This window comes from Zonotrichia leucophrys, chromosome 1A, assembly GCF_028769735.1.
Source record: "Zonotrichia leucophrys gambelii isolate GWCS_2022_RI chromosome 1A, RI_Zleu_2.0, whole genome shotgun sequence".
NCBI classification, from domain to species: domain Eukaryota; kingdom Metazoa; phylum Chordata; class Aves; order Passeriformes; family Passerellidae; genus Zonotrichia; species Zonotrichia leucophrys.
In genome coordinates this window covers 14729268-14742457 of record NC_088170.1, presented here as the reverse complement: position 1 = coordinate 14742457, position 13190 = coordinate 14729268, and the positions used below count along the sequence as shown (strand labels likewise).

Sequence of the window (13190 nt, the reverse complement as noted above, 5' to 3'; positions counted from 1 at the left end):
CCTGGGCTTTATCTGATTGAGATCACAGCACACTTACAGTAAAGGAGCCTTGGCCCTGCCTTCAGGCCCGGTGTTTTCCGACAGAGCCCCAGCAGCTGTGTTGTGAGATGTGCGCGACATGAACAATGCAATCCCAGCAAACCATGAACTGTAAAGACCCAAAGTTTCAGAGGGGAATTTATTGTATGGGAGCATATCCAATACTTTTTCTCAACCATTCATGAGAATAATAAAAAATAGAAGCTTCTTAAATGACAAAAAATATAGTTACATATAATACAGATTTTCATCTTGCATTGAAGCGGAGCAGTAATAAAATGCTCACTCGTGTTTTCACAGTTTGTGTTGCTTCTCTAGGTTAAAGCATCAGCAACTCAAGTGTTCCAGTCAGAACCCCTAGTTAGCAGTTTCATGGGATGATGGTGAGGGTGAACACTCTCAGCATTCCAACACACTTCACAAGTACAGCAGGCACACTTGATCCATTTCAGAACTACTAACATTTTCAGAGGTACCAGCTACACTTGAGGCATCCTTGCTGCAACTGAAAGGGTTTTGTATCAGAACATGTTTTTTAGGCCCCAATCAAACACACAACTGTGGAACACTCAAAAATGTCCTTAAATCCAATCTGGTTCAAAGGGCTCCGAGTTGATCCTTTGAGACCCCTTTGTTCTGCCCTCACACGCACCACACATGAGCACAGAGCTTTAAGTCACATGTGTAAAGTGCTTGCAAGACCACAAAGGATTTAACATTCTTCAGCACTCCACTTAGAGACCCAAAGGCATTCACTGCATGCATACATTGGTATTTACTACACACACTTACACCCAGCCCCCAATATTATTGCAATAGTTCTTTGCTGGTATAACAGCTCATACACCAAGTTTCACTTACTTAGTTTTCTACAAACATAGGAAAAAAACACCTGAAGAGAGCTAGAACAGCTTTCAATCAGTCACTATATTGGCATTGAAAGCTTTATTTTTGAAAACTTTAAGCAGCAATACTGAATAAATAGACAGAATGATTGTTTTGTCATCTCCATACAACTGATGGCCTTCATCCAAAACATTAAAATACTGTAGCAAATAGAATAAACATGCACATTTCAATGTTCTAAAAAAACCCCAAACAAACAAACAAAAAAAAAAAGGAGGTGTAATATAAAAGTAACACTTTGACACTTTTTTTTGATACAGTACAGACCATTAGAGACTATTTTCTGGAAAAAATATCTGAATACAGTTTTGTTATTTACATATATCATTAAGGCCCAATTCACTCAAGTTAATGCACATCAGGAATTTATATGCTTCAAGGTAACTCACTAAAAATTACAAGATCGATGTTTCTTTGATCATACTCATATGATCCCAGTTCACTAAAATAATGCAATACTCTCCACACTAAAAACAAGGCAATTGCTGCCCAAGAGGAGATGTTTATTTCACTAAAGGATCTTTTTCCCTCTTACCTTATATGTTTGCATATTGTTAATGCTAGTAGTGGTAGTTCTCTCCTTCAAGAACTTCCTCCGAACTTGCCAGAGTTTAGAAAAGCAAGCAATCTCAAAGCTAACCTACCATTTCCAGAAGCAATTCAGGCACTTGGGAACCTAAGTCCCACTAAAAGATACTGGGAGCTGACCTTTTAGAGTGGGACTTGGTTTCTCCCTTGCTCACCTTAGCCTTAACCTACTGGCTTTTCTGAAGCTCACCCCCTCTTTTCCCCTAACAACATAGCATCTCCATCCTCGTGGATGAGAGAGGTAACACAGTTAATTTCCATTAGTAATAAATTACAGGAGTTCTCCATATAAATTCCCTGTGCACTGGAAAATAGTGCTTGTGTATTCAACTACTTAACGCAAGCAAAAAACCCCATTTTTATCATGCTGCCCAGTAAATAATATGGCACTTGTTAAAATTAGTATGTGTAGCTTCCTTTCTGCTAATGCCCTAGGAGGTTTGGAACACTTCTGAAAATGGACTTTTTGTACAGTTTTAAAGAAAGAGTGAGTTTCTGCAGTTGATCCGAAGCAAAACTCTAAACGCCATAGTGTGAGGGATTTTCTAACTGTTACACATGGGTCAAGTCACATTTAATGCAAGGGCATGCCATTTCTTTTTGGTTTATTTACAGAGAGGGTGAAAATGCTACGGAACTTCAGCCTGGGTGAAATTCAATAAGCAAGAGGAGTATGGTGGGGGCAGGGGAATTTGTCAGTGTCTCACAACCGGCAGGTCTGGATACCAAAGCCTCTCCTTGGCCACGGGAGTGGCTGAAGCTGCAAATGCTTTTCAGATCACCCGGCCATGTGCCAAAGCCCTGGCAAGGAGGGGCCACTCAGGGGTGCTGAAGTGGTCACTCCTGAGCCAGCTCCAGGCTGGCTCCTGTGTCCAACAGCTGCTGCAGTCAGCAGGTGCTACTTTTTAACTCAAATGGCAAATTCCTGCCTTGATTCTATGACAAAGCTGTAATTCAAGCCCTCCAACGCTGCTCGTACTCTTCCTTTTAATCCTTTTCCTCCTCCTTCTGTCTTACAGAATAACCTGGCAGAGAAAGAGAGCAGGTTTTGTGATGCAAGAGCCCAGTTCAGCTCAAACTGACATCTGTGGAAGATGGACCAGTCACAGAATATGACAAAATCATTAGCTGGGGTAAATATGCTGATCTGCCTTAAAAATACTTCATCTCAGGACAAGACTCTTTCCCCCCACCCCCATGCAGCATAATTTGGGCCAGACTTTGCAAGGTGCTGAGTGCCTCAGTTCTCTAACATCAAGAGGTGCTGAAGATGCAAGATATCCACTGGAGAGGGCCATTTCATTTCTGTAAATTGAACCCAGAATGTAAGGCATATATGCTCAAGTACCTTGGACAGATATTGTCCCCAAACTATGGATATTTTACACTTTATATATATATATATATATATGTACACACACATTCTTTTTTTTTAATACAAATTTATGGGCACAGTAAACATGAGCATGGAATTGTGATAAACTAATAGTAAAATGGGTGAGCACTGCAAAGGTTCCTCAGGTAGGAATATCTCATTTTCCAGTTTGCTCACAAGGGAAGATGGAAAAAAAAAAAAAAAAAGACCTGATAAGTCAAACAGTAAAAATTCAGAGTCCATTTGGAAAGGTCCTTTATATATTCACAGCCTTATCTGTTGCTGTAAGTCTAAATACAGCAGCATTTTTAGAATATATGATGCCATTAATAAAGTGGAAAGGAAAAAAAATGCATTAAACACTCAAGAATCCTTCATCTTCTGCTATATCTTTAAAAACTTCCATTTGTCAGGAAGCTCCTTTTTTAGAAAAGGAGACTTAAATTAACATTTATCTGCACATCAGTGAATCAACACAAGAGGATGCTACAAGTTAAGTATTGTTCTATGGCTAAAAGCTTGGAGTTTCCTAGCAGTGGTAAAATCCTGACCCTGCCAAGGAGGGCATCAGGAGCCCAAGTTTTCAGCACTGCAGTGGGGGCACAGTGTCCCCTCCTTGTGCCCAGGGCATCTCCAAGGTGGGGCTGATGCTGTGAGTTGCTGTCAGAACTGGAAATCCAAACCAGGGAAGGCCCATCCCTTCCCTAAGTCATCCATGAGGCCAGCCCCCAACATTTACAGTGTGTCCCAATGATGCCAGTCCCTTTCCCCACAAACCTGGTGCCCCCTGCAACAATCTCACTTCAAGGCCTGCAACCAATGAGCTATATGGGAACAGCTACTTTCTGCAGGAAACCCTTTTTGTCTAATTCTTTCTTAGCTTTGATTGCATTAGAGCAATATCAAGATGTGACAATGTTCTCTTTTCATATGTATTGTGAAAAATGACCACCAAATGTGTGAATTTTCTGCTTGGAAGCTTTACATTCTCTAAGTGACTGTCTTTCAGAGGGACCAAATGTATCCACCAGGGAGCTGAATGAAATCCTGGCCTCACTCCTGTTCTGCTACTGACTTCTTGGGACTCTGCCAGGTTTATTCCCTTCACAAAACTTGAGCAGATTCTGGAAGGTTGGAAGTGGATACTCATTTGTGTTGTGTCTTTCTTCCCCTCAAACAGCAAGATTTGTAACAAAACAAGAACACTGTAATGGCTAGTGAAAAAAATGAAGTACAAAATCACACACAGTGAAAGCCTCCTACTCTCTTTTGGTAAGATATATGAAGACAACTTCTTACATTGTTCTTTTCTCAAAAGGCATATACAATGTGGCAAAATATTTCAAATATACATTCTATATAATAAAATATCATCTAACTAGTGCATCCTCAATCATATGCTGGAAATATTTTTACCAAGCCAAGGTTTAAAATCCATAAATCTTTTGAACACTAGGTGCTTCATTCAAGGTAGATACAACAGCAAGTAAATCCCACAAGCTCACTTTTCAAGCCTTAAAAGGTAGCAATGGATGGAACATGACATATGATGACCCATGACAGAAATGAACAAAGTTAGTGGTGAGAAACCACTGCAATGGTTCAGCACCCCTCAGAACTCTGCATTGCAGGTTGCTGTACTTGATCAGATGGGGGATGTTGGTACACACAAATTAAAGTCACCTCGTCAGACTGACACACAGCCATACGTGATAATTCACAAGTTAAAAATAAAAATATAAAAGGTCAACATTCACAGGTCCATTGATTAAAGGGAATAAATTAAACCTTAGATAAGTTGCATACACGGTTTCCTTCACCCTCAGTCTTCCATTTATGACTATACAAGGAACAATACTTTCCCAAACACTTCTGAAGTGGCAAAAACAATGAAGGTTTTTGCACTCAAGCTGTGTTGACAGCAAGGTCATCCTTGCCAGTTATGAATCGAGACAGTTCCTGTCTCTTTAGCATCAGTGCACAGGGTATGGCTCCAAGTGGTGTTGGAGGAAGAAGAAGAAATAACACGGTGGTGTAACAAAAAAAACAAAACAAGACAAACTTCTTCCATTCATCATTGGCTGAATAAAATAAAGTGTATCTTGTCCAGGGTACCTTGCTAGGTCCTCTCTAGAAGAGGTACATACTGTCATACATAAATGCCCTCTGGGTTAAAACCAGATGACAGGGGGTTCTGTAGGATCCGAAGGTTACTGGGGAGTTGCCTCGATGAGCCAGGGCGCTTCAGTGACCCGGATTGAAAGGCTGGCTCTGCATGAGAAAATGGACAATTAGAAAAGTCGTCAGCAGGGCTGCACATCTCCTCCTCCTCCTGCTTAATGCAATACAGAAAAACTAATTCCACATGTAACAAACTACTGAAGTGCCTGGCTAGGAAGTGAGGAGATCTAAGGTGCACACTTCCTACTCACTTCACAGCAGAATGAAACCCACACAAAAGAATTACCCTCCCACGAGAAACATGCACACACACAGAGACACACTTAAATGGTGACATGCCGAAAGAGCTTGAACGTGTAACGTGACTCAAAGCTTCAGCTTCCTTCCCACTTTAAAGTTCCTACAAGTGCTGCCTTTGAAGGCCTGGCTGTCTTTTCTTCTCTCCCCACCCCCTTTCCCACCAGTGCCTTTTGGTGATAAAGTTTTCTGAGCAGAGGGACAGACCCAGCACAGGAGAATGCCAAGACAAAGAGCCCCTTGGAAGCAGAGTGCTGGAAAAAGCACCCCGACTGTGCTGGAGCTGCAGCTCTGGGATGCATTCAAAACGCTCCCGTGGTTCTGCCCAGGAAATTCTCAGTCCAGATGTGGGCACGGGCAGGCTGTGCTGATCTCACTGGGGGCAAAGGCAATTCGCACCCGCAGTGACAGCAGCCATCTGTGCGGGACTTCTGCACGGCTGGCAGCCCAGCTGGGTCGGCTCCTGTTCCGTGCGGCTGCTGCCTGGGGTTTCTGGGGATCCAGACACATTCCTTTTTCTGCTTTGACAACACCCCCACCAGAAGAGGAAGGACCCAGACGAACAGCAATGTCAGATGTACGGTCACGTTCTGTGCTGGCAGCCAGCCACGGCGGCCCCTCTTGAAAGCTGCAGGCTTAATGCGCTGCTGATGGGACAAACGCATGCCCGGGCACAGTGGGAGAGAAGTTCTCCACATACTGCTCTTTATTTAGAGCCTGCTAAACCCTTGGAATGAAAAGAAGCACTCGACAATACGCTCTCGTAGTGTTTTGCTAATGTCCTCACTAAGGGAGCATTCACTTCACGTAGGAGTGCCAGCGTTAAAGCAGACGCGGCAGTAACGGCACCGCCCGGCCCTTCTCTCTCCTTCCCTCCCTCCCGAAGCGTTCCGAGGGCTGCACCTCTCTCGAGCTCCACATGCGGGGCCTCCACCTCCACGGGGTCTGCGGGCAGCACCGTCACCTTGGTTCCCGTCTGCTGGATGAACTGCTGCAGGTTCACCTGGCGCAGCTCCTTGGTCAGTTGCTCCAGTTCTTGTTCCCTGTCCTGCCAGGAAACAGAAAACAGCTGCTGAGCAAATAAAGCAGCATTGCATGACCATAGTTACAGTTGGGCAACTAATGCTTCTCCTCTTGATGAGAAAGCCTCCAATTTTTAAAGCTCAAATGCAAAATGATGAGTTGAAAGGTATTTTAATCTTCTAATTTAGAAAGCCAGTCAACACTTGCTAGCACTTACAGAATCACAAAATCAATTAGGTTGGAAAAGACCTCTAAGATCATTGAGTCCAATCCATGACCCTAATTGGGTTTTTCTTAATGTATTTTATTTTTATATTGCTTCTTGGATGACTAGCAGCTGTTTCTCATACCACCTGAGAAAAACTTTGGCACATCAGCAAACAAACATAATATTGTGAATGCTGAAAAAATAATCAACTGAGCAGCAGTCTGGCACCAAGTCTTACTTCTTCCTGCAGTGTCCAGCACAGCTTGGACAGCTCATTTAATTCTTCTGATCTTAAATTGAGTAAAATTATTTTCTCTTCTTGTTCTTTGCATTTTCTATTTAAACTTTTTTGGCCAGAACCTTCTCGCTCTGCAAGAGTTTTGTGCAATGAAGCCAAAACCTGACTGGTTCCCCACCCCTTCAGAGCATAGATGATCATTTAGGATCTTTTTCTGTACTTCTGTCATGATATGAAAAATTTACAGCTCTGATAGATTATAACAGTCTTGGACTGTTATTATTCCCACACACAGAGGCTGAGCTGCTTTAATCTTTAACTTCAGGTATGCAATAAAATATTTGTCTATTTCCTCCCCCTCAAAGCTCCACAATGCAGAGCTCAGTTTATTTTCTTGTGGACTTCCAGATTTGTGCACCTTTAGGTTTAGAACAAGACTGGAAGATCTGAATTGAATGGGAACCTTGCCAAGAAAACAGACTGTGAAAAGAACCAAGCCAGAAATATTTTGAACTCCATCATAGCCCCGGTGAATGTGACTGAAGGTAGTTAAAACACATAAAGAGGACTTGAAGCTTTCCATCAGTGCAAATCCTTAAGTGTAGCATGTCTGGAAACTTAGCATAGATAATAATGGAAAAAACTCCTTACAGTTTTCATCCATTTTGCTTTGGATGAAAAGATTATTTTTTCCTCCCTTCATTATCTAGGAAAACCAACATGGTTCTAAGGCAGAAGTAAGGATACAAAATCCCTGCACATATTCACAGAGAAATCACCTTATTACTACTGCAGCACTGCAGAATATACTAACTGCGAATCCTGGGAATCAGCAAGGACCACAGCTCCTGCTGATGAGTGGTGCCTTAGGACTACTTTACATGGCACATAAAAATCCCAGGAGCTCCAATCTTCCCTCTGCCTCATCCAGCTAGCAGTGGAATTCCTTTATTCTTTCATGTTCTATCAAGTTTCAGGTGATATCATTAACTTTAGCAAGGAAACAGGGACTGAATTCTCTTTTGACACATGTGCCACAAATACCTGAGGTGTAGAGAAAATAAAATCCTGAACACCAGCCAGTCAGCTAGGAAAATAGGGATGCTGTTCTTTACAAGCAAAGCCCTGTAAGGTTGCAGGTACTTTACTTTAGCTCTATACCTTTCCAGGTGCTGCTTTTGGACTGTTCTTTGTAATTCATCTCTTTTGGTGGCAGACAAACCTAGCAAAGATCACAAGTTTATCCTCAGAAAAGGCTATGATGGTGCAAATTACTGCTTTTCTTCTCAGACAGTTTGAATGAGCAAGTTAAACACGGGTGAAATAAAAACTGTCTGCTCTTCAAAAAAAACCCCACAAGCTGAAATGTGATTTGAAAATGAAAGCAACACATTCTGCCTTTTACCCTCATTCACTCTGGAAACTTTTTTGTGTTGTCTTTCATTGGCTTCAGTTTTGTGTAAGAGAAATCAGTCACAGTCTTTGACTTTCTCTAGCTATGGATAAAATGACAGTCTTACCTGTAATCGCTTGGTAGCTTGGCCCAAAGACCTTTCTACTGCTTTAATGCCATTTTCCAATCTCAGACTCTGCTGGCCCTGAATATCAATTTCTCCCTTCACCTTCTCGATCTTTTCCTTGACCTCTTCTTCGTTCACCTGGGACTCTTGAACTTCTCGCTGCAGCTTCTCTGCTTCAAGGCCACTCTCCATGTTGTGGATCTGAGACACATAGTCCTTGAGCTTACTCTCACACTCCAGGATCCTCTGCCTCATCTCCTGCAGCTGCTCCATCAGCTGCTTTTCATTCTCTTGTTCGATCTGCAGCTCGTTTTCCCAGAACTCTTCCTCCTCGATCTCCACTTCGTTCCGTTTGATCTTCTGCTCCAGTTTGAGGATTTCTTCTTCCAGGCTAGCATTGTACTTTTGCTCCCAGTAGCGGATCTCGGCTTCGTTGGACTCCAGCTGCTTCTCAATGCTCTGAAGCTTCTCCGTCTGGAGGTGGATCAGTTTCTTCAACTCATCTGCTGTTGTTTTACAGTTGTTGAGCACCTTTTGCTTGAACTCTGATTCCTTGCTCTTCCCGAAGATGTCCATTAGCCCCTTGGCGCCGCCGGTGAAGGTGAGGGATTTCCTTTTCGGCTCCCTCCTCTTCATGGCCTTGTCCCCGGGCTGCCTCAGCTTGGCCAGGGGCGGCAAGCTCTGCCGGTACAGAGTCCTCTCGGGGATGCGCGCCACGCTGTCCGACGTGGGCCGCTCGCTCAGGGAGGGCCCGGTGCGCCGCAGGATCAGCTGCACGTCGCTGGCGTACTGTCCCCACTTGTTGAGGGACACGATGGGGTTCTCGTGCGGCGCCAGGTGCCGCTCCGTGTCCCGCCACTTCTCGATCAGCGTGTAGCGCCCGGTGCGCCCTGCAAGGGAGCACAGCGTCAGCGCGGCCGCGGGGGGGCGCCACCGCTCCGCCCGTGAGGGACGGCACCGGGACAGCACCGGGGTAAGGGACACGGCAGCACAGCACCGGGACAAGGGGACACGGCAGGACAGGACACTCCCGTCCCCCCACAGGCTGTTTCAGCGCACCCGCCCCTGCCGCAGCGCACGCTGCCCGCACAGCCCCAAGTTCGCCTCTAAACCCTCCCCGCGCAGGGCGGGAGCGGCAGCAGCGAAGGATTGACCCTAAGGTAGAACCGCGGAACTGCGCAACCCCGGGGCTGCCGGCGGGCTGGGATGGACTGGGATTCATGGAATCGCACAATGGTTTGGGTTGGAACGGACATAAAGATCAGCCAGTTCCATCCCCCTGCCATGGCAGGGACGCCTTTCACTATGCCAGGTTGATCAGAGCCACCTCCAGCCTGGCCTTGGACACTGCCAGGCATCCAGGGGCAGCCACAGCTTCTCTGGGCACCCCCACAGGGAAGAATAAAGCAAGTGACCCAGCAGGGTTGGTAACCACCATGCAAATACACCCAATGAGAACCTCTCTAGGCCAAGAAAACAAGAACAGGAGTCCCAGATATTTTGTGCAGCCACACAGAAATATCAAACGTGGAGGAAGTGTGTTGCTGTTAAACTTTCGTCAGTCAGAAGCAGCTGTTAATGACTGACAGAGCCTCAGCTCCCCTGTCCATGCCCTCCAGTTCATTCAGACACTGATCCAGCCTGGGCCACAGCCTGTGATGCCCATGGCAGTGCTGCTGATGTGACAAACCTTCACTGAGAGAGCACAGGGACAAGAGCAGCAGAGGCTGCCTGAACTGTGAACCAGCAATCCCTGCACAATGAATGGGCTCCCTGCACAATGTTGCCATCTGCACCAGCAGCTCCCACACCCCCAGTGGGATCCCAGCCTTCAGGAAGAAGCTCGAGTCTTTTTGTAAGTGCTGAGTTTTTCTAATCGCTCCATTGACAATACAACTTATGTTCGTGGCATCATTTGGGTTCTTATCAAACACACTTAAATTCAGATCAGCAGTCTTTCTCCTCCAACACCACTTATGGGATATTTTTCTAAGCACTCTCACTACTCTGAAATACAGCATTCTTCCTCTCCAGGAGAGCTTCCCCTGTCAAAGTAACCTCACTTAAAAGCCACAACATTCTTTACAAAAAGATGGAAAAGATCAACTGCCTTTAAAGCATTTGATGTTAATGAATTTCTGAACAGCTCCACAATTGCCATTAACCTTAAAAACATCATTAACTACTTTAACGCATTACCTACATTCATTTTCATGAGAATGATCATTCAAATGATTTATTTCAGCACATAAAAGCCTAAAATACCTGTCATATATGCAACTAAATGGGGAGGGGAGGAGTCAGAAGAAATGCAGTTATCAGTGGTAATACATTTGATGTGTTCTCTTACCTTATACTACCTGCCCAGTCATCACACTTTTCTCAAAATGACAAAAATATCCTAATCTCAGGCTGGAGATCTACCCCTGACCTCCAGTCACATCACTCACATGGACTCCTCACTTCAGATTTGTAGGAAACAAGCTGCACTGTGGTGATTAACCCACTGTGCACCCCTCTAAAATCAAACACTGCCTTCTGAAGAGCTTCCCAAGCTGCAACTACTGCACTGGAAATGTTCCTCTGCTCTCACTGTCTCACAATTAGATCCCAAAGCAAATAATAAGAACAAAAACTGTCCGCAGAGGCACCACCTGGAGAACAGGTGGTTTTGGCCAGGGGGATTGGCTGGCCCAGTCAGAAACCAAAATGTCCATGTTCACTTCCAAGTTAGGAGTGAGGGCTCAAAGATTTGGCTGATGGAAGTCAGCAGAACAAGGCAGGCAGCACAACAACAGGAATCTACTACCCCAAATGCCATATAAATAAATGACTCTGGGTAGGGACTGGGAAAAAAAAAATGGGGAAAAGCCCCAAACCTAACACTCTCAGAAAGAGATTTAAGTCTTACTCTAATAAAGTTCTTCAAAATCAAGTTTAATAAGGTATATTGTGTAGAGTGAGATATTTTTGCTAACTCACAATATTGCTAATTGATCCATGAAGATTTATAGTTTGTATTGGTGTTGTTACAGGAAAAATAAAGCTACTACTGTTTGCCATAGCATATGGGCAGTAAATCCTGGAGAAGAAGAATTTAGTGAAAACATAGCCCAGGACAAAGGCTGCACTTCACTGCTCTGTTTTGTTCATCTTAGAAGTTTCCAGCTTGTAATCATGGTTGTGCTACTAATGTTCATGTTGTGTCAGAAACAGGTTCAGAGAAGTCCTGAAATTGCAAACTAGAGTAGGTACTACTAAGGGAGCAAGCAGAGTGCAGTTTCTATTCACTCTGCTATTAAATTCATTACTTAAAAGTAATGTAACAGGAGTAAAAAAAAACAAGAAAAAAAAAGAAAGAAGAGGGGGAGGAGAATAAAAGTCTAACAACCTTGACCAAAAGAATTAAGCACAGACTTGCCAAGAACTATTTTCATCTTAGCTTAGGGTTCCAAATCAACACGCAGCCCTAAATAATGAACTTGGCACTCAAGATCCACATAAAAGAAAGTGTTTTGTAGAAGTAATACTTGCGCAGTTCAACAACCACACCTGGAGCTCAGGACTGCTCTGAGACAAAGCTGTTCTCTTCCGAGATCATTACCCAGGTCTGGTGCTCAGCCTGTGCATGACGCAGATTAACAATACCCAGACAACCACAACTGTGATGTTTGCCTGCATTAGAGGGGATTAATTCACAAATGAAAGGGTGAATGAGTTAATTCAGAACTAATGACAGAGTATTTCAGAACACAGGCGTCCCTGTAGCAAACTGCTGGGTTTGATGTGCAGCCACCACTGACAAGGAGAAAGCAGCTAGCCCGGGTTGTTGATGAGGAACAGTTTGGCACCTGCATGCTGCTTCTTGCCCTGTGTGTTTGTCCACAAGCTTCTGGACACAAAAAGCACCTGACAGAGCTCAGTCCAGCCTCATTCATGCAACCTTATTATTTTAAAAATTAAAGTTACAGTCGCATTCAGGTAATGGCCATGTATCAGCAATGCACAGCATTTCTCAAATTACAGTGTGTTTCTCCAGCTGAATATTATATTGAATCCCACCCAGAATTTTGCAATATCTCCAGGGAAGGTTCAGTCACCAGTTCAGCAACAAATCCCCCTAAAACTTCTGAAATAAAAATTTGCTTTAATTGCAACTAGAACATATTAGACTTTTTTTTTTTAAAATACTTCTATCAAAGCCTTGTATTGATGGGAATGGTAGATAAAATCATCCAGACAGGCCCAATAAAGCACAAGTTGTACTGTGTTCTGTAGTTTCCTCTTCAGAAAACAGGAATTCAAGGGCTGAAAAAAACCACAGAAACTCTGCACCTGCTTCATGGGCAGCAGGGAAAAGGTGGTTCTGCCCCTCTCTGCTGAGCCCCCCTGCAGGGCTGCATCCAGTCCTGGGCCCAGCACAGCAAGGACAGGGAGCTGCTGGAGCCAGGCCAGAGCAGGGACACCAAGGGGATCAGAGGATGGAGCAGCTCTGCTGGGAGGAAAGGCTGAGGGAATTGGGACTGTTCAGCCTGGAGAGGAGAAGGCTTTGGGGTGACCTTATTGTGGCCTTGCAGTGCCTGAAGGGAGCCCACAGGAAAGATGGAGAGAGACTCTTGACAGGGGCCTGGAGTGACAGGACAAGGGGCAATGGCTTCACACTGACAGAGAGCAGGTTTAGATGGGTATGAGGGAGAAATTGTTCCCTATGACCGTGCTGAGGCCCTGACACAGGTTGCCCAGAGCAGCTGTGGCTGTCCCTGGATCCCTGTCAGCGTCCAAGGCCAGGCTGGATGGGGCTCTGAGCAAGCTGGG

General features: G+C 44.6%; 1 protein-coding gene across 4 annotated transcripts in view; it reads right to left on the bottom strand.

Annotated features, from left to right (window-relative positions):
- Positions 1-2921: 2921 nt before the first annotated feature.
- The window catches only part of RASSF8 (Ras association domain family member 8), a 71211-nt gene continuing 60942 nt past the window's right edge, over positions 2922-13190 (bottom strand). For all 4 annotated transcript variants that reach the window (XM_064701120.1, XM_064701126.1, XM_064701135.1 and 1 more), the window contains 3 exons: positions 8376-9265; positions 6290-6434; positions 2922-5179 (listed from right to left, as the gene is read on the bottom strand). In XM_064701120.1, the coding sequence (XP_064557190.1) occupies positions 5058-5179; positions 6290-6434; positions 8376-9265 (1157 nt within the window). In that variant the 3' untranslated portion in view covers positions 2922-5057. The remainder of the gene's footprint in view (positions 5180-6289; positions 6435-8375; positions 9266-13190) is intronic.